Source organism: Microcebus murinus, chromosome 10 (assembly GCF_040939455.1).
Source record: "Microcebus murinus isolate Inina chromosome 10, M.murinus_Inina_mat1.0, whole genome shotgun sequence".
NCBI classification, from domain to species: Eukaryota; Metazoa; Chordata; class Mammalia; order Primates; family Cheirogaleidae; genus Microcebus; species Microcebus murinus.
The window spans coordinates 11,256,623-11,275,197 of NC_134113.1; the positions used below are offsets into that span (position 1 = coordinate 11,256,623).

At 54.2% G+C, this 18,575-nt stretch overlaps 1 protein-coding gene across 1 annotated transcript; it reads left to right on the forward strand.

The window, feature by feature from the left end:
* Positions 1 to 755: 755 nt before the first annotated feature.
* Positions 756 to 17,842, forward strand: IFT27 (intraflagellar transport 27). Its single transcript, XM_012787110.3, has 7 exons — positions 756 to 1,224; positions 8,017 to 8,096; positions 8,961 to 9,020; positions 10,109 to 10,168; positions 12,221 to 12,338; positions 13,182 to 13,291; positions 17,591 to 17,842. The coding sequence occupies exons 1-7, from the start codon at positions 1,191 to 1,193 to the stop codon at positions 17,687 to 17,689; spliced, it is 561 nt and encodes a 186-aa protein (XP_012642564.1). The 5' UTR covers positions 756 to 1,190; the 3' UTR covers positions 17,690 to 17,842.
* Positions 17,843 to 18,575: the final 733 nt, after the last annotated feature.

The following is an 18,575-nucleotide window of genomic DNA, read 5'->3' on the forward strand; positions in this document are numbered from 1 at the left end:
CAGGAGGGACCCCCCCCCAAGTCAACCTATATTTACGGAGCTTCCCCTTGTGGTGGGCGGTGTAGTATGTGAAGCATCCTCTATTTTGCTGGAGAGCAAATGCACTAGGAGGAAAATTCCTGAGTCCAACCACCCAGCTTCATAAAAGTTCACTTGTTTTCCCTCTTGTTCACAGACATCACTTTCAACACTTTCATGTTTTGGATTCTAAAGCTCAGGCCGTCCTTGAGCTTTTAAAATGAGATTTCCCTACGGGATGCGGGGCAGGGACCGGATTTCTCGCTGCACCTCATAGCCGTGCTCCTCGGAACCGGGAGCGGGGGAAGCGGCAGGAACCGGCCCGGGACGTCAGGTCGCCCGAGACTCGGCGTCCGCAACTGCGGCCTGGGCCACTGCGCAGGCGCCAGACTGCCGAGGGCCCGCCCAGCCCCGTCGTGGGCGAACCTAAGGGCAGGGGGTGTGGCAAATCGGGAGGATGGGCCAAGCCAGGCTCTGGCCAATCAGAAAGCTTCTTTTATCACCTCTCTGGTTACTTGATGTTAGAGCTTCCTCATCCCTGGACGCTGGGGCGGAGCTGGCGTGGGCGTGGGGGCGGGGGTGTGTCTGGAGATGGAAATGATTGTCATCATTTGTAACCACTCGTCAAGTTGGATGAACTTGAAGAGCAGATATCTCTACGAATTGTATTGCAAAGAGAGCTCTTAGCCCCGCCCCCTCTCCCCATTGGTTCTCCGAGGGTGGGAGCTTTCAGTGGGAACCAATCGGGGGCCGGCGAGGTGGAGGAGGCGGGGCCGGTGGCCACGGTTGCCTGGCGAGCGCGGTTGGCGCTGTTCTTGGGATGCTAGGGGCGCCAGGTTGTTTCCTCCGGACCCGGGGTGGGCTGAAGGGCTGGATCCGGAGCGTGAGCCGCGACCTTTCGCGTGCACCTTGTAGGGCTGCCGTCTGGGGCCTTGTGCCGGGCGGTCTGGAGCCTTCCTGCTCCTCCCATCCTCAGCGCCTGATACTCGCCCTCGGCCCAGCCCGGGAGGCCCAGGCCCGGTCTGACCCCCTCCCCACCGCGGCCACAGGCCCTAGAGATCAGCCCTCCCCACTTTCCCGGCCCAGGCCGGCCCTGAGCCCCCCCGCGAAGCCCACCCACCAACGCCTGTAGCAGCCGCGCTTGCCTCTGGTCCGTGGTAGTGTCGGTTACCATGGTGAAGCTGGCGGCCAAGTGCATCCTGGCAGGTGAGTCTGAACACTTGCGCTTGGATACACAGTGGTCTCCGGAGTGCAGAGCCTTCATAATTTATCGACAGCTTTTGTTCGCGTAAATTGTCTACCCTCTTTCCCTTTCTCTATCCCAAAGGCGATTTGCTGCAATTACTGATAGAGTAAATTACAGTCGGTGTGGAAGAATTCTCTTCCAGAGCACATTTGTAGCTCCAGCTGATTTCCCCTGCTCCCTGTCATACTCTGAGACCACCTTCACCATTTGAGCTGATTCATTAAAAAATCACTCGTTAAAATCTGGATGAGCAGACTTGTTAAAAAAAAATCAACTTAAGCAAACCATAAGTGCTTCAGCTAAATAAGCATCAGCGACTTCGATATTCTTTACTATGGGATTTTTTTTTCTGACCCTGTCCCCCTGATAACAAGGGGCAGAGAGAGAGTAATGTATGGTGACCAGAGTCTGCAAAAGGCACCTGTGTGTTGTCTTTAAGACCCAAGTTACCGTACTAGCTCAATCTCAGGAGACTATCTTGTTTTGTTGACTGATACATCCCACACACTCAGAACAATGTTTGAAACATAGCAGGCACTCAATAAATATTTGTAGAATGAATGAATATATGTCATACATATTTGTAGTGTTCCCCTTGTATCAGTCTGCACATTTAGGAAAACAATAGCTTGGATTAGAGACATATGATGACCCAACATGTATGTATTTTACTGAGCCCTTAGTGCATGACAGGCACAGGTATTAATACTTAATCGTCTCACTGTAGCATGCTGTGGGAAGAACTATATTGTCCTCATCTTACTGAGGCAATGAGAGGTGTTGGCCAAGGTCAACCCCTAGTGAAGGTCATGCACAGGATTTTAACCCCCAGATCTGCCCAACTCCAAAACTTTTAACTTGTGCTGTTGAAACCTGGGACCTTCCGAGGCTTCCCTGACCAGCTCAGGAAAGAACCAGTGAGAAATTATATAGAGTAAAAGAGATTCCTTTTTTCTTACTCCTCTCTTCCAGACTGAAAATAAATCATAATATTTTAATGACTTCTAATTTGAAAATAAAAGGGTCACACAGAAAGATGACTGACAATAGTACCTAAATCATACTGGAGCAAAAGAAATTAATGGTTCTCAAGAGAGTCTCTAGTTTCCAGAGCACCAGGGGAGGCAGTATTGTGTAACAAAAATAATTCTGCCTGTTCCTCTTACTGGCTGTGTCACTTGGACAAAGCGCTTTTTTGAGCTTCAGTTTCCTCACAGATAAAGTGGGAACATTTTTATTTTCTAAAGTTAGATTCTTTACAAATGGGCTTCTCTTTCTGACTGTTCTTTCTCTTAATTCTTTTTTGATTCAACTTCCATAGTGGAGCTAACTTACTAAGCATTTTCTATGTGTCATTGTGCCAGACCAATAATGCAGGTCGCCTTACTGAATCATCCTCACAACAACCCTATGGGGTCACTGTTATTGTCATCCTCATCTAAGGATGAGGCAGCTAGGCCCAGAGAGGTGAAGACACTTGCCCTGGGTCACACAGCTGGACACAGCAGAGCTATGTGATCCAGACCCTGGGTCCTGAACCAGCAGATCAGATTTCCAGGGCTTTGTTCTTAGCCCAGGCTATACTGTCCTTAAGCCATTCTCCTTTTTGCCCTTCTCCGTCCACACTCCCCTGGGCACTTGTTTCACCTGATTTCAGCCACTGCCTGAGTAAGGGGTCCTGAACTCCAGCCTGCCCCTCAGTCTGCAGCCTCCTTTCAAGCCCTCAAGGGCATTTCCTTCTGAAACTTTCCAGGGACCAAAAGACCTCATCCCAGTAATCAGTGAATCAGCCCCCTTTACCAAGTTCTTTCTCCACGCCAGCCTCACCATGCATGCCCCTACCGGTTAAACTGAATTACTCTGGCTGGCTTTTCTAGTCATAACGCAGTATTCAGTTCAAGTGTTTATTCATTTAATAGATCTCTATTGAGCACCTACTATGTGTGAGTCACCATGCAAGGTGCAGTGGGAATACCAAGATGAGTCGGCCCAGCCCCTACACTCAAGGAAGAACTAAAATATGCACAGGAAGTTGCAGGCCAGCATATGCGCATTGAATGCCCTTCGTGTGCCAGATATGAGGGAAATACCTCAAGGCACAGACAGCTGTTACATGTTCTGACTGAGATGAAGAGAGAAAACAGCACTTGTGTGTTTATATTTTATTTACTTAAAAAAACATTTAAGGCCAGGCATGGTGGCTCACGCCTGTAATCCTAGCACTCTGGGAGGCTCAAGGTGGATCGCTCAAGGTCAGGAGTTCGAAACCAGCCTGAGCAAGAGCGAGACCCCTGTCTCTACTAAAAATAGAAATAAATTAATTGACCAACTAAAAGATATATATGTATACAAAAAAAATTAGCCGGGCATGGTGGTGCATGCCTGTAGTCCCAGCTACTCAGGAGGCTGAGGCAGGAGGATCGCTTGAGCCCAGGAGATTGAGGATGCTGTGAGCTAAGCTGACACCACGGCACTCACTCTAGCCTGGGCAACAAAGTGAGAGTCTGTCTCAAAAAAAAAAAAAAAAAAAAACCAAAAAACATTTAAGTAGTACTTACTATATGACAGGTACTGCACGTATTAACTCATTAAATCCTCATAACAGTCCTATGAAGTAGGAGCTATGATTTTCCTATTTTACAGGAGTAGCAAGTGAGGCACAGAGATTAAGTAATTGCCTGACAGTCACACAGTAAGTGATGAAGCCGCAGTCACTCCAGTGTCTGTGCCCTTGGTTGCTGTGATATACGGCCTCCTGATATATGCGGGGATGACAATAGTGCCTCACAGGGGGTGGCTTTGCTATCAAATCTCACAGTACCTGCAATGGTTCGAGTTAGCCGCTCAGGTGAAGACGGAGGGGGAGGGATGACCCTCAGAGGCTCTGCAGGAAGAACACTCTTTGAGCTGTACCTGGCAGAGAATGGGCAGGCCTTGTACTGGGAGAGCTGGAAGGTGGTGGCCCTGAGGGAGTTTTAGGGACTGAGCAAACAGGAGTATGTGGCACCCAGATTTTGTGTGAGGGATTGCTGGGGAGTGAGTTGGGAGGGGGTCCGGGCTGACTGGGAAGAGATGTCAGCAGCGGGAGCCCCCTCTGCGGGTTTTGCATGAGGGGTTGACAGGAAGAAAGCACTGCTTTATTAACAGGAAGGTCCATCTGCTGATGTCAAGCTCAGAGTGGGTTAGAGCAGGGAGAAAAGGAGGAGAGAAAGCCGCTTGGGAAGTATTTTCAGTTAAGGCCCAGTTGAGAAAACAGAAAATGCGTTCGTCATTGGGACAGAGGAATTTCAATGTATGGAATCGGTCCATCAGGTACTGGAGAGGTGGGAAAGCAAGAAGGCGGCGTTGAGGCAACGCAGAGTGGTGGACAGAGGCTGGGGGTGTCGGAAGCTTGACAAAGAGCCCCAGAGGGCTGAGATGCAGGCCTCTGAGGAAGGGGCGCTGCCCTCCTGGTGCTGGCAGTCACCTCGTGAATTCAGTCACCTGCGTGTGACGCCACCACGTGCCAGCGGTCACTGGGACTCATTTCCCACTGGAAGGAGCGCAGCCCCGTGTTCAGGACAGGACAAAACCAAACCAGTTCTGAACCGTCCTGGAGGGTCTGTATTTCAAGACCACTTCTGGTACCGAGGACTACATAAATCGGAGTCCGGGCAAAGAACAGAAGTGGGTATCTCTCTCCACACAGTGCGAATTTTGCGTAGGATGTTAATTAAACAGGTATTGGACACCTGGAAAGACAAAAGGGGACACTAAGGCAGCAGGGGCTGTACCTGCCGGAAGGAGCACTTCCTCCAGGGCGTGGCGAGCAGATTGGAGGGGTGGGGTGAGCAGAGCCTAGAAGCTCGGAGCAGGGGCCCTGGGAGCTGAGGTGCAGGCCTCGGAGAAGGAGGCAATGCCCGCGCTGCTCCTGCCTCTGAGGGGCCACGACAAGGCTGGTCTGGGAGTGCGACATACCAAAGCAGAGACAGGAAGCAGTTCCTGCTGCCAGGGTGAAGGTCAATGCCAGGGTAATGCCAAGATGAAGGAGAAGCAAAGGGAAGGAACAGTTCCCTCCTCCCCACTCCGGCCTTCCACTCTCTCTAGAACTCCTATTGGCACAGAGAATGTATTTGCAGAGTCTCCACCCAGCAGAGCCTGGAAGGGGGCTTGGGGCCGAGACAAACCCAGCGAGGAGCTACCGGGGCAGTGTCGGCAGTCAGCAAGGGGTGTGGGCTCCAGACACAGCCGAGGATGTGAGGGTGCTCGGGGACCAACTGGAGACTGGGGAGAGGGGGAAGGAGCAGTCAGAGATGCCGGGCTGAATCTGGGGACAGTGAAAGTGCACGGTGGCATCAAGAACAGAAAGAGTGGGCTAGGTGGGCAAGCCACTCAGGACGGGGGCGTGACAGGAGCCTGGCTGCCATGAACTGAGACCAGCTGAAGGCCTGTCATTGTAGCGGAAACGTCCACAGGTTGTTGGAAAGACAGAAGGGCGGGGGAGGGAGAGCCTGCCTTGAGAAGTGACAGTCAAGGTAGCGAGAGTGAGTGAGACAGAGTAGCCTGGGAGCAGAGAGCCCTCTGAGGGCAGGGCAGCAGGAGAACCGGGCCAGTGCAGGGTCGCCAAGGCCACAGGGACAGGGCTCGGGCAGCTTCAGGCTGACTCACATCCTTCAGAGTTGTCAAGGAGGCTGAGAACTGAGAAAAGGCTGCTGGACTTGGCAGTCCTGTCACAGCGACCTCATGTCGTGCCTTTGCAGATGCCATCCTCTCCTGTCCCGCAGACCCCTCCCTGCTGTCACCCCCAGGCCCAGCCCTTGCCTCTAGGGAAGCCTCCCACTCTAGCAAACCCTCCTGTTCGCTTCTTTTTCCTCGATGCTCCCTCAGACACTTTGGTTCTCAGCTTGTGCTACTTGAATTTGCACTTGTCATCTTGTTGCTCTGCAAATGTGTTTATCAGCTATTTCGCCTCCCTGTGCTCCGATCCTTCCTCGTAGCCAACACCGGAAGTTTTCTATAAGCGTTGGTGATTCTGACTGACAGTCGGAAGAAAGATTTATGAAATTAAGCAGAACAAATCTGTGGGGGATTTCACAAGCAGGAAGAGCCAATTTCCAACTGGATTCAGGAGCAAAATTGGAGTTGGGAGGGTGGACGTTGTCAAGGCCCAAAGAAGCAACGTGATGCGCTCTGTTTGCCCTTAGATGGATGGGTACCGATGACAGTCCAGGCTGTGATCGCTGGGATGTCACGGAAGGCTGCAGTAATGAGGGCCTGCAGGGCAGCATTCGAAATGGGTCAGAAGTGGCCCCTGAGCTGTAGGAGAGGAGCAGGCCTGGGGGAGAGAGCACGAGGGTGGAATCCTGGGCAGGTTACCCAGCTCTCTGAGCCCCGTCTCCGCCTGGCAGGTGAGGTAATGATACGCAGCGTGGCGGGGAAGGCATGAATGAGACTGTATGAGCGGGTTCATGGGGAGGGCTCAGCACATGTTGGCTCCCTTCTGAGAAGGGGTAGCAAATAGAAAAGCCAGACCTGAATAGCTCACTCAAACCTGGGGGAGTTCACGTAAAATGAAGTGCCACAAGTAGTCAAGCAATTGTCTTACGAGAGAAAATTATAGGTGGGGAAAGTCACAGCTGAAAAGCGAGCAGAGTGGCAGACTGCCGAGAAGTGGAGGAAGGAGAAGTGCCGGAGCCGACTGTCAAGTGGGGGCGCAGGTGAAGAGCTTGTACTGAGCGATGCCCGCCAGGGCACAAGGAGCGCAGCGGTGACTTCGCTAAGAATCCAGAAGGTGAGGAAGCAGAAGACGGTGCTCTGCGAGGGGGCTGGATGGTGGCGTGAGGATCAACATAAGACTTTCAGATGAAAACAACTGGCATCAAAGGAGGCCAAGCACAGCCACGTTGGAAAAATGTGGAGGGGGACCGGGACTTGAAGGTGTGCAGGGAGAGCGTCCAGCACCTCAACGGGCACAAAAGTGACTCCAGTTCAGTTGCCCCCACCAGTCTTTGAAAGGTTCAGAGATCAGACTGGAAACGAACATAAACCTTGAGTTCTGGGGTAGCAGTTCTGGGACTATCTACCAACAAAGGAAGTCCGGGAGATAAACCCAGTAGGTGCAAGGCGAGCTTGGAGGAAGTGATTGCTGTCGCAAATAGAACTGTGGAGAGGCCCTAGGAAGGTGGATCCTCAGTGGTCCCAGCGGGGCATGCAGAGATGGAGATGGAACACATCACCTGGAAATGGGCTTTGGGATGGTGACCGCAGCATCTGACATCGTACGTCCCCCAATGCAGGCGCACTCTCAACTCCCACAATAAAGAGAGAAAGTGTCAGGTAGAAGCTCTCAGCCCACACTGGCTCGGTTCCGTTGTCAGGTGGGTCTCCATGTCTGCGCTGCTCACACTTCCTTACCTTCAAGACTTCAAAGTAAATTCAGGTTTGGACGTGACAGGCTTTCCCCCCAGGGTGTGTTTCAGCGGAAGAGTGTCATTTCTGTTTCCAGGGCTCCGCCAGCGCCGTCCCCTCTGGGTCATCTCCTCTGGATGAAAGGCTGAGCCGTGCAGAAACGCGCTCCGGCCGCCTCGGGCTTCGCAGATGCGTCTCAGACCTCGCGTCCCAGACCTCGCGTCCCGCCCGCGGCCCCAGAACACGCTCTCGGGAGAGCCGAGCACGTGTTCTCTCAAAACTCATGGAAGTCTCTGGCGTCTAGACTAGAGGTGTGCGGCGGGAGAGTCTGGAATCAGTGGTGTTTTTCTCCTCTGGCCTCACAGGAGACCCGACGGTGGGCAAGACTGCCCTGGCTCAGATCTTCCGCAGCGACGGGGCCCACTTCCAGAAGAACTACACCCTGGTGAGCTGTGGGAGTGGAGGCCTGGCTTAAAGAGAAGGGAGGAGGCCGGGCGCGGTGGCTCACGCCTATAACCCTAGCGCTCTGGGAGGACGAGGGGGGCGGATCCTTTGAGCTCAGGAGTTCAAGACCAGCCTAACCAAAAGCGAGATCCCGTCTCTACTAAAAAAAAAAAAAAAATAGAAATTAGCTGGACAACTAAAAAAAAAAATATATGTATATATATGTATATGTATATGTATATAAATTAGCCAGGCATGGTGGACACCTGGAAAGACAAAAGGGGACACTAAGGCAGCAGGGGCTGTACCTGCCGGAAGGAGCACTTCCTCCAGGGCGTGGCGAGCAGATTGGAGAGGGTGGGGCGCATGCCTGTAGTCCCAGCTACTCAGGAGGCTGAGGCAGCAAGATCGCTTGAGCCCAGGAGTTTGAGGTTGCTGTGAGCTAGGCTGACGCCACGGCACTCTAGCCCAGAGTGAGACTCTGTCAAAAAAAAAAAAAAGGAGCAGTTAACCCTGAGTGACTCTGCACAATTCCTTGAGGGGCCCCGAGAGGCCAATGAGAGGCTGCTCAGGTGACCACGCGGAGATGGTTGTGTCCCCGGGCCCCGGGCGAGGGGCTGTCCGCAGAGCAGACTGGCCGCAAGCAGCTCGGCTGTCATGAGTAGCAGCTTACTCGGGGGCAGGAAGGGGAAAGGACCAGCAGGCCCTCTCTGACTTCTGCCGTATGAGCCACTTGTCACCAAAATGAGTCCAGAACACAAACCCTTCGGCTGGGGACGTCCCCCCAGGGATTTGGGTGCTTGCTGTGTCCTCCTGTGACGTGCCCCTCCCTCCGGGGCTCTCATGTTCTCGGTGTTCCTCACAGACAACAGGGGTGGATTTGGTGGTGAAGACGGTGCCGGTTCCTGACACGGGCGACAGTGTGGTGAGTGGTGCCTTACTCCGGGGAAGCGTGGGCTACCCCAGCTGGGCCCAGGGTCTCCGAGGTCACTGCTGTCCTACCAGGGAAGTTGCAGTGCGAGAAGGTGGCCTAGACTCTGAGGGAATGCAGAAGCACACAGGGAGGGACTGAGGAGGAGGAAGGCAGGAAGGCTGGGACCTACGCCTGGCCCTCAAAGAACTTGTCATCTAGTATCAAGGTTCCTAACCTGGATTCCTTTATGGGAACCGAGGACCCTTGGAGTTGAATGGCAAGATGTTACGTTTGTCTGTGCTTTCCTGGAGAGGGTTTGTAGCTTTCACCAGATTCTTAAATAGGTCCATGAGAAAAAAAAAATTCTAAGTACCCCCGATGAAGGGTAAGACAGGTGCACAGGTAACCAGTATGCAAAGCAGATGGTGCTACCGCCCCTCAGACCGCGTGCTGGGGGTCAGAGGCCACCGGGGCATCCCCAGTGCCACGGGGAGCTTGACGAGGCGCTGAGGGGGACTTCCTAGAGCAGCAGCACTGGGGACCCTCATGAGGGCCGGGGCAGGTTCGGACAGGGGCAGGAAGGGTCATCCCTTGTCCTCTGTCTGAATCACACCTTCGCCACCCCAGAGCGATGACAGACTGTCCTACTTTACCCGCCTTCCCCAGGCCTACTCAGTGACCTCCTTTAAGAAGAATTGTTTTAAGATTTGAAAATCAATTTGGTTAACAAAGTGCAGAATGACCTTTTGGAAACCAGAGCACTTGTCGGCCTGTTTAGCATTCTGTTCTGCCAGGTGGGAAGTCAGCTTGTTCCCGGTATTTTTGCACTCGGGGTTAGGAGAGGTGAGACGCGCACAGAAAGTGCTGGTTGGTGTGGGAACCCGTTGCACTGTCTGTCTAAGCCTGTGGAGCTCATTCCTTCCGGCAGCATCTTTCTCGTGCCTGTCCCCGGAGCATGCACGAAAACGCGTATGCATGCGGGTGCATGTATTTTGCCGCTAAGACAAGTCCGTAGTGAGTGGAGACTGATGCCGGTGCCTCATAGCCAGCGGTTTTCCCACATGGAGACTTTCTTCCTGGACATGCTTTTCTGATTTTAGGAACTCTTCATTTTCGACTCTGCCGGCAAGGAGCTGTTTTCTGAAATGCTGGATAAATTGGCAAGTAGCATTCGGTCTATTTCCTAACCACCATTACCTCCTGCCAAAAGGTTTGCCCCTGACAGTATTCACGTGGAAATGTCACTGCACCGTGGCCATCTAGAGAAGCCACCATGGCAAAATTCTTTATGGGGCCTTCCTCCAGCCTGGGACTTGCGGCCACATGGGAGAAGGCGTGGCTGATGTGCATAACTGCCCCTCCCCAGCTCTGGGGTGGCCAGTTCCAACGTGCCAGCGCCTGTGGCTCAGCCCTTGCAGCCCTCCCACCCCGGGGCTTCCATCTTTTGAGCAGCCCCTCCTGGTGGTGTCCTTTCCACACTCCTTCTCAGCCTCCCAGGACAGCACAGAATGTTTCCTTCCCCTCTGGGCAGAGCCCTGTAATGAGGCTGACCCTTGGAGGGGTGGCACCGGAGCTTCCATGAGGCGTTCCACCGGGGCTTGCTCTGAGACCTGCCCCTGCTGCTGCCCAGGGCACGTGTGCCCTGTGCCCTCCCCATCCAGCCGTCCCGCCAGCACCCAGCCTGCTGTCCCTCCCAGCACAGCGGCTTCCCTAATCTGGGCCATGAGCTAATTAGAGGGTTTGAGTTCTCCAGAGCCCTCCCTGGCCTTTCCAAGAACAGCCACATCTTAATGGAAACTGTTTTCTGGCCTCTTTTGTTGTCTCACAGACGTGATCTAATGACAATAACTTCACACAGGGCTGGGTTCATGCACGATGCATGATGTTTACCAAGTGCCTACTGTGTGCTCAGCCTGGCCCTGGGGCTGCCTTGCCCAGCAGAAGGGAAGATCAGTTTGGGCAGGTCGGGGCTACATGCCACAAATCATTCTCTCTCTCTCTCACTCACACTCACACCACGGCCAGCCCTGAGTCTGGGCTCTCCTGCTCCAGCTTCAGCTTAATCCCAGGCCTCGCCGGGGCCCCTCACCGAAGCCTGGAAGCAGGAAGGCTTCTGGAGTTAGAACCATGCTGGGGCATCTCTGGCACGCACACAGCCAGTGTCTGCTAGCAAGAGTTCAAGAGTTAGTCTGTGGTGTGAAGGGATAATCAGTGTGGTCCAAGCTCCTCCCTTCCTGGACTCCACCAGGAGCTGGAGTAGCCTTGTGGGGTGGGGCGTGAGCCCTCCGGAGCCCATCCAAGGATTGGAAAGGAAAGGGAATCCAGTCTGGAGGGAAGAGGATTCTCCCCCATGCCCTGAGAGGTTACTGACACCCCAGAAATAAATCAGCCTTCAGTTGTGCAGATTGGCAATGCCTAGAAACCAGGGCATGACCAAGGGTCACATGCACCAGGGCGAGTGTCCACAGCCTGTGCAGGGCCATCCTTAATTACAGCGGCAGGCTAGGACTTCCCTGGGCTCTGAGCAGCCCCTGAAGGCAACAGCCCCTGAGAGTGTAGCCCTGGCTCTTAACTAGGACGCCAAGCCCGATCCACTTGCTGGTGTGGTTTGCATTAGGGCTGATGCAGACACCACAGGAGAAGCAGAAACTGCCCTTTGCATTTTAAAAAGCCAGCCCTCATTAAGAAGATGCAAGCAAACAAGCTTCCAGGGACTGCTAATGAAAGGAAGGGCTGCCCAGCACACAAGCGTAACAACTCGCATGATAGCGGCCCTCCCAAGAACAAGTGGAAGAAGGAATAATTAGTGGGACCATTGGCTGGCGGAAGCACAGTCCTCCTGTCTCTGCAGTCGTTGTTTTTAGAGCACATCCGACCTGGGCAAGTCACTTACCTCCCTGAACTCGGTTCTCCAGCACAAAGTGGGACTATTCAGACCGACCCTGCCAAGCTGGGAGGCCTCACAGTGACGCACAGAAGCGCCCGGCAGGGAACCTGGCCCTGCCCTGCTAGTGAGCGTGGCCCCCCAGTCATTCCTTTGGGGGAGCTGCTTGACTTCTGCGGGCGTGGCTGTTTTCTGCCTCCCATCCCCTTTGCAGTTTTCCACTTCCCTCCACCCTCATGTCCCTTCCCTTGGGAGGACACATTTTCTCCCAGCCTCGAAGTCCCTTTCCCTGTTACTGACATGCGCTCATCTTGTCCCTCTCGCGCAGTGGGAGAGTCCCAACGTCTTATGCCTCGTCTACGACGTGACCAGCGAGCAGTCCTTCAACAGCTGCGCCAAGTGGCTGGAGAAGGCCCGGGCACAGATCCCAGGCTCCTCCCTCCCAGGTAGGAGCTGCAGACACTCCCGGGAGCGCCTCTGCCGTTCAGTTCAGGAGGGCCAGGGCATGGCAGAGGTAGCGCGGGTGCTGAAAAGGGCCCCGGGGCTTCGAACTTGCTGGCCTACACCGTACCCTGGCTCTGCCGCTTAGCAGCCTCGTGAGCCTCAGTGAGTTGTCACCGTCTCTGCCAAATGGGAATGGGTTGCGGGAGACACGTGCTGTGATAGGAGCTGTCATCTCCGGACAGCTAAGCCCAGGGAAGAGTTCCTCGTTTTCCCCTTATGTGGGCACAAGTAAACATGCAAGTCCTGTTGTCACTTTGGAATGCTTTAAATCAGTTTATTTTTCATCCCTATGTGAGATCAACAAATTCTCCTCATTATAGACCCGGGAAAGTGATCTCCAGAGACAGGCTCAAAAATTAGCTGCAGCTGATGCAGCTGGGAGCCGAACTAAATTACCTCCACATGCCTGACTCCGAGCCGAGTCCTCGGATTAGTATTAATGACCGTTTCAAAGTTTGCTCCACGTCCTAGGAATTATCACAAACGCTCACATAGATTTGGCCCTCGCCTTCACGGCCTCGCGGCCTTGGGGAGACAGAGACAGAGACACGTGAGTTCTGGGGAAAAGGCGACCAAAAGCTGTGCGTGAAAAGCCAAGCCCACCTGTTCTCTCTGTGGCCCTCGGGCCGGCGCAGGAGCCCCCTGGCTGTCCCTGTGCGGTCCCCCCTCGTCAGGCAGCATCTCTCGCGGGAGTTTCGTGGCTCTCAGAAATGGTGTGCTTGCTCTGTCAGTCCTCCCAGGCCTCTGCAGTCACCTGCCACGCTGTGGCTGTTTCTTTCGAGCAGGTGTTCTAGTGGGGAACAAGGCAGACCTGGCCGGCAGGCGAGTGGTGGACTCAGCTCAGGCCCAGGCGTGGGCGCTGGGCCAAGGCCTGGAGTACTTTGAAACCTCCGTGGTGAGTATCTCTGCCTGCTCGGTGGCCGGGTCTGGACCGGGCCTCTGCAGGACGCGGTTCCCCATGAGCTCACGTCATCGTCATCCAGTTGTGACTCCACCTTATGTGGATCTCATTTAGAACCGACGTTTGCATTTAGCCCAAGACCTTTCTCAGTGTAGCAGCATCACGCGTGCGTCACGGTGCGGCGGGTCAGCCAGCCAGCCCTGGGAAAGTGGCGTCTGCATGAGTAAGAAATGCAAGTGTGCTGTGCTCGCTCAGTGACCGCGACCCTTGCGTCTGCATGAGAAGCCGTGGGCTGTGGCGGTGCTGGGGCATCATTGCCCTCAACCCTCACATCGTCCTGTGTACCAGGAGCCGGCCCACAGTTCCCATGTCAGGGTTGGGGGTCAGCTGACTTGCCCGAGGTCGTGTGACTAGTGAAGGGTAGAGCCAGGACTAGGATTCGTGGCTTCTAATTCCCACCAGGCCGCCTTGTCCTTGCTGCAGCCCCGGGGTGACTCCAGGCCACAAAGTGCCCTCCAGAAAAATCAGCAGGAGACCTCATTAGGTGGGAAGCCAGGAGTGATTTGTTACTGGCAGCTTTAGTACACACGACTTTGGCCATCCAACGCTGTGGACTCTGCTTCCTGCGTTTGGCAGTTTTGAAGTCCCAGCCTCCCTGCAGCCAGGGTGTGGGCATGTGACCCAGGTTGCCCCAGACACCTTGCGTGAGACTTTGCTGGGATGGGTGGCAAGTGAAGATTCATCCTGCAAGAGCAGGTGTCCTGGAAACATCCATCTCAGAGCCGGCAGAGGTGACGTGCTGGCTGCTGTGCCCATCGCCAGCGTTGCCGGGGAGACCCACTAGGCCTGGCACAGCCCTGGTTGTAACCTGGACCTCACCTGGTCCTGACTCTTTGGCCCAAAAGGGTCAGTGGGCTGGTGAGTACCCTGGAGGTGTCTTCTACTCAGGCACTTCTGTGCTTGCCTCTGTGAAACTTGACCAGTGCTGTTCAGTTGCTGTGTGGGCGGGAACTTTCAAAAGCCCCCCACACTGCATGCTTCCATATGAAAAGTGTGGCGGTTGAACGCAGGTGCTCTGAGCCCCAGTGGAGAGTAGCAGTACAGGTAGCGTGGACCCGGCGTGTTATTTAACCTCCTGGTGCCTCGGGCTCCTCACCTGTAAAATGGGGATAATAAAGCACATCCCTCATTGAGTAATAAATATGAGCAGTAAGATGGTGAATATAAAACACTTAGCACAAAATCTGGGGCACAATAAATGTTAGCTTTTTTAAAGTATAAATGTTCCCCCTACTAATCTTGTTTATACCATTATTACTTATTAAATCCTTGTATCCATAACTTACACAGAGAAAAATGTCACCCTTGCCTCTGGCCCAATTATCGCAAATGCTAAATTAATAAAGTTCAAATTAGTGAGCTTCTGCATAGAGGGTTCCTCATCTTTTGTGCAGCGTGCCTCTGAGCAAGGCAGGAAGCTGTGGTACCTACCCATAGAAAGCAATATTTCAGTATTCCCTCTTCCTCCATTCACACTTGTGAATTGTCCCCTCACCCCAATATCCCATATTCCCCAGAACTCTTGATAGGACTCAAAAATTAAAACCCACTCCCAACACACGAGTCACCAAAGGCCACTGGGCTGCGTGTTTAAACTCCGTTCAGGTGTTGGAACGAGTGGGTATAAATTATGCTGGAGGAGGCTGCAGTTAAGCACTTGGTATTAACTGTGCAAGTTAACTAGTCCCCCCTGAGTTGACGCTCACAGAAGCACCACTGGCAACTCGGTTAAGAAAGCTGTAATTAAAAAGGAAATATAACCAAATGCAGTCTGAGACGCAGCCAAGTCCCGCCGCCAAGCCCGGCTCCTCTCTCTCCTTCCTGAGTGCAGCGGTGACCCTCCTGCTGACGCCCAGGAGGTCCCTGTGTGGTTCTTTGACTTTCTGATACCCCTCAATATTTGAAATTTTCAGGCCAAAAAAATTAAAAAGTATTTCTTTAAACAGAGTTAAAATTTTTAAAAAATCGTTCATCACTATAAGGAGTTGGATAGTAGCAAATACAAACAACTCTCGCAAGCACGGCCCATAGGCACAACTGAAGGCCCGCCGTGTGCGGGGCGTTGTGCACACGTCAGCTGTGGGCCTCGCGAGAGCCCCGCCAGGCAGCTCTCCTGCCCCGTGGCGAGGCGTTGTGCACACGTCAGCTGTGGGCCTCGCGAGAGCCCCGCCAGGCGGCACTCCTGCCCCGTGGCGAGGCGTTGTGCACACGTCAGCTGTGGGCCTCGCGAGAGCCCCGCCAGGCGGCACTCCTGCCCCGTGGCGAGGCGTTGTGCACACGTCAGCTGTGGGCTTCGCGAGAGCCCGCCAGGCAGCACTCCTGCCCCGTGGCGAGGTGGCCGGCAGCCTCAGAAGGCAGCGCAGCGCTCCTGGGCCACACGGCTAGTGAGAGCCAGGACCAGGACCAGGACTCAGCCCTTTCCAGCTTCAAAGCTTGTGCTTTCTAGAAAGGGTACTCTGGCCACCCACAGAGCCTGCCTGGGGACTCTCCGGGACAGGGTTCGAGGCCAGATTGAGCACTAGTCTGAGCCAGCTCTAAGGCTGCTTCACGCTAACAGGCCGCTCTACAGGTGCCCACACTTGTGAGCGAGAGTGCGATTAGTCATTTGACAGAAGGGTTCCTGTCATTGGCAAGCCTCTTAGTGCCTGCGGGAAACGGTTCGGTTTCCATGTGTTTCAGCAGCACTCCATGGTGTCTACGGAGGCTCGCCTGCGTTGGATTCCTTTTTATGTTGGGTTCTCCCAAGACTGCGCTTTGGAGAGCTTTCGAATCCATTTAGAAGTCCTGTACATGCGTTCTGTAGGCCTCATTCTCTTTCTGTTCGACATGACCTCTGCTTTTGACAGAGCACTGTTTTATTCTTTGACATTCGTGTTGTCCCTAGGACCTTACGCTGTGCACAACCAGAGGTGCCTGGGAGATGCAACCGAACCCTTTCTTATGTCCGGCTGAACGGTGACAGCTTTCAGGTCCCTGGCAGCTGCGAGCTTAGTGTAGAGCTCGTCTCGGCTATAAACTGCCCACTCCTGCCTCAGCACACTCTTAGCGTTGCCACCCCCACCCTTGCTCTTGAGCAGCTGTTTCCTTGGCTTAGGGTTTCCCTAGCTAGAAATTCCAGGTGACTCTCTCCATGGGACCTGGTTTCCTTTGCACGTTTCTCATCCCGGCTGGCCTGGTGGACAGGCAGCGCTTCTCAAATCGGGGAAGCTGGATGCTAGGCTGGCTCTGCACCAGCCAGCTGGGCCACTTCACCCCCTGGGCCCCAGACTACTCATCTGTGAAACAAAGGCACTGAGCTTGATGACTTCTGGAACGTTCTTCACTTTGGAATTTCTTCCGTTTCATTTGGGTGTTTCACTGCCTCTTATCAAGGCTGTACTTCTGCCAGCTGCCAAGGATCATTTCAAAACAGGTTCTTGTGCATTCATAGCTGGAGCTGCTGTCTTAAAAGTAGTAGGTTCTTTCTTCTGCCAACTTATTTCTCAAAAAAAGAAAGAAAGAAAATTAAAAATGCATGCTCACATACACAAAGGGTGAGAGAACAGTAGTTGTTTTCTTCCCTCTGCAGCCTATGCATACTCACCCTGTAGGGCCTGTCCTCTGGCGGCCCTCTCCCGGCCTGGCCAGCCCCAGCCTCACCTCGATTCTTTCCAGGCCCGGGTCCTGCAGCAGCCTGGGCCCCCAGCCCTCAAACTTTCTCTTGAAAGCCTCCCACTGACTCGAGGTGAGGGAGAGGCGCCCCTCCCAGAGGAAATGGTGCAGTGCTAGCCATGTTCTTGAAGTTCTCTCCTCGGGCTTCTTCAGCCCTGACCTAGAGGTCAAGGGGAGCCCGAACATCCAGCTCTTCTTTGGAAGCAGGGGCCTCCTTGCCGTCTGTTATTCTGCTTTCCATTTGGAGCCTCCATCAAAACTGCATGAGAAAGGGTCTTGTTTCAACATCCTGTCACACGTACATGAGAGTGGCTGAAGGCACAGGCTCTATGGAAACAGACCTGGGCCGAGGCCCCAGCTCCACCATTTGCAGGGTGTGTGGCTTCCTGTAAATTACCTTAATCTGTCCGCATCTCGGTTTCTTTCTTGTAAAATTGGTGTAATGACGGTGCTACCCCAAATGGGGCGATGAGCAGTGAGGCAGAGAGTGGGCGGCACCTGACGTGGGTAAGTGTTGAGTGAGTGCTGGCTGTCTTCGATGACTGTGAAAATAACAGCCTCCTTTCTAAACCGTCTCGACAGAAGGAGATGGAGAACTACGAAGCCCCTTTCGTCTGTCTGGCCAAGCAGTTCCACCACCTGTACCAGGAGAAGGTGGAAGTTTTCCAGGCGTTGGTGTGAAGGGGCGAGGGGCCTGTCCCTCTCGAGGGAGCAGGGAGCGCCGCGCACCTGGCAGTGGGCTCCGTCTCCTTGGAAGAGGAGAGAAGATGGAATTGCCTCTGCACTCCCCATATATCATGACGGCTCTAAATAAAATTAGGAGACAATGTAGAAGCAGCAGCTCCTTCCGTTCTTGGCCAGGGCAGCCCTGGTTCCATTTTGCACTTTGGCTGCTGTCGGTGCCAGAGCAGCCCAGGAGCGCCTCTCGGGACCCTGGCCTCCCTCCCTCCTGTGCTGGGCCCCTGCTGCAGGCCCCGCCCTGCTGGAGTGGGTGTTCCTGCCCACCCCGCACCACCCAGCGACTGAGTGTGCAAGGCTCCCTGAAGGGCTTGGCATTGAGAAGGCAAACCCCACATTGGGTTTGGAAAGGGCTTGGACCAGCTTGTGATTTCCTGTTAAAATGCCCAGCTTGGAACTTGCCCCAGAGCTGAGATGGGGCCGGTGGCCTCGCCTGCTCTAACCATTGGGTTTTGCTGCCTGCTCCCTGTACCCACATGCCAGAGCTCCCTTGAGGTGGCTACTGTCACCGACAAAACAGTGCCCTCTGCCGGCCTGCCTGGGTGACTGTCTCTTCTCGGAGGGCCAGCCTCACCCGGCTGCCGGGAACCCTGGGCGCACAGCGAGCCAGAGCCCGGCCACTTGCCTTTAATGAGCCGCCTCTCGGGGAGCCGGGCAGCAGCGTCCTTCTCCGCACTGAGCTGGACTGTTTTCCATCCTGTCTCCGCTGCCAGATTAATCTTCCTAAAACACCAGCCCCGTCGTCTCACTCCCCTGATTAAAGACCACAGAGGTTCCGCGTTGCCATCAGGCTACGCTGCAGTCTGGCGTCCAAGGCCCTGTCTGACTG

What these genes read in the sequence shown, in the direction of transcription:
- IFT27 (XM_012787110.3), top strand. Translation starts at nt 1,191, where the DNA reads ATGGTGAAGCTGGCGGCCAAGTGCATCCTGGCAG. An exon ending in CCCAGGCTCCTCCCTCCCAG is followed by an intron (nt 12,339 to 13,181) that starts GTAGGAGCTGCA and finishes TCTTTCGAGCAG; the next exon opens with GTGTTCTAGTGGGGAACAAG. An exon ending in AGTACTTTGAAACCTCCGTG is followed by an intron (nt 13,292 to 17,590) that starts GTGAGTATCTCT and finishes CCGTCTCGACAG; the next exon opens with AAGGAGATGGAGAACTACGA.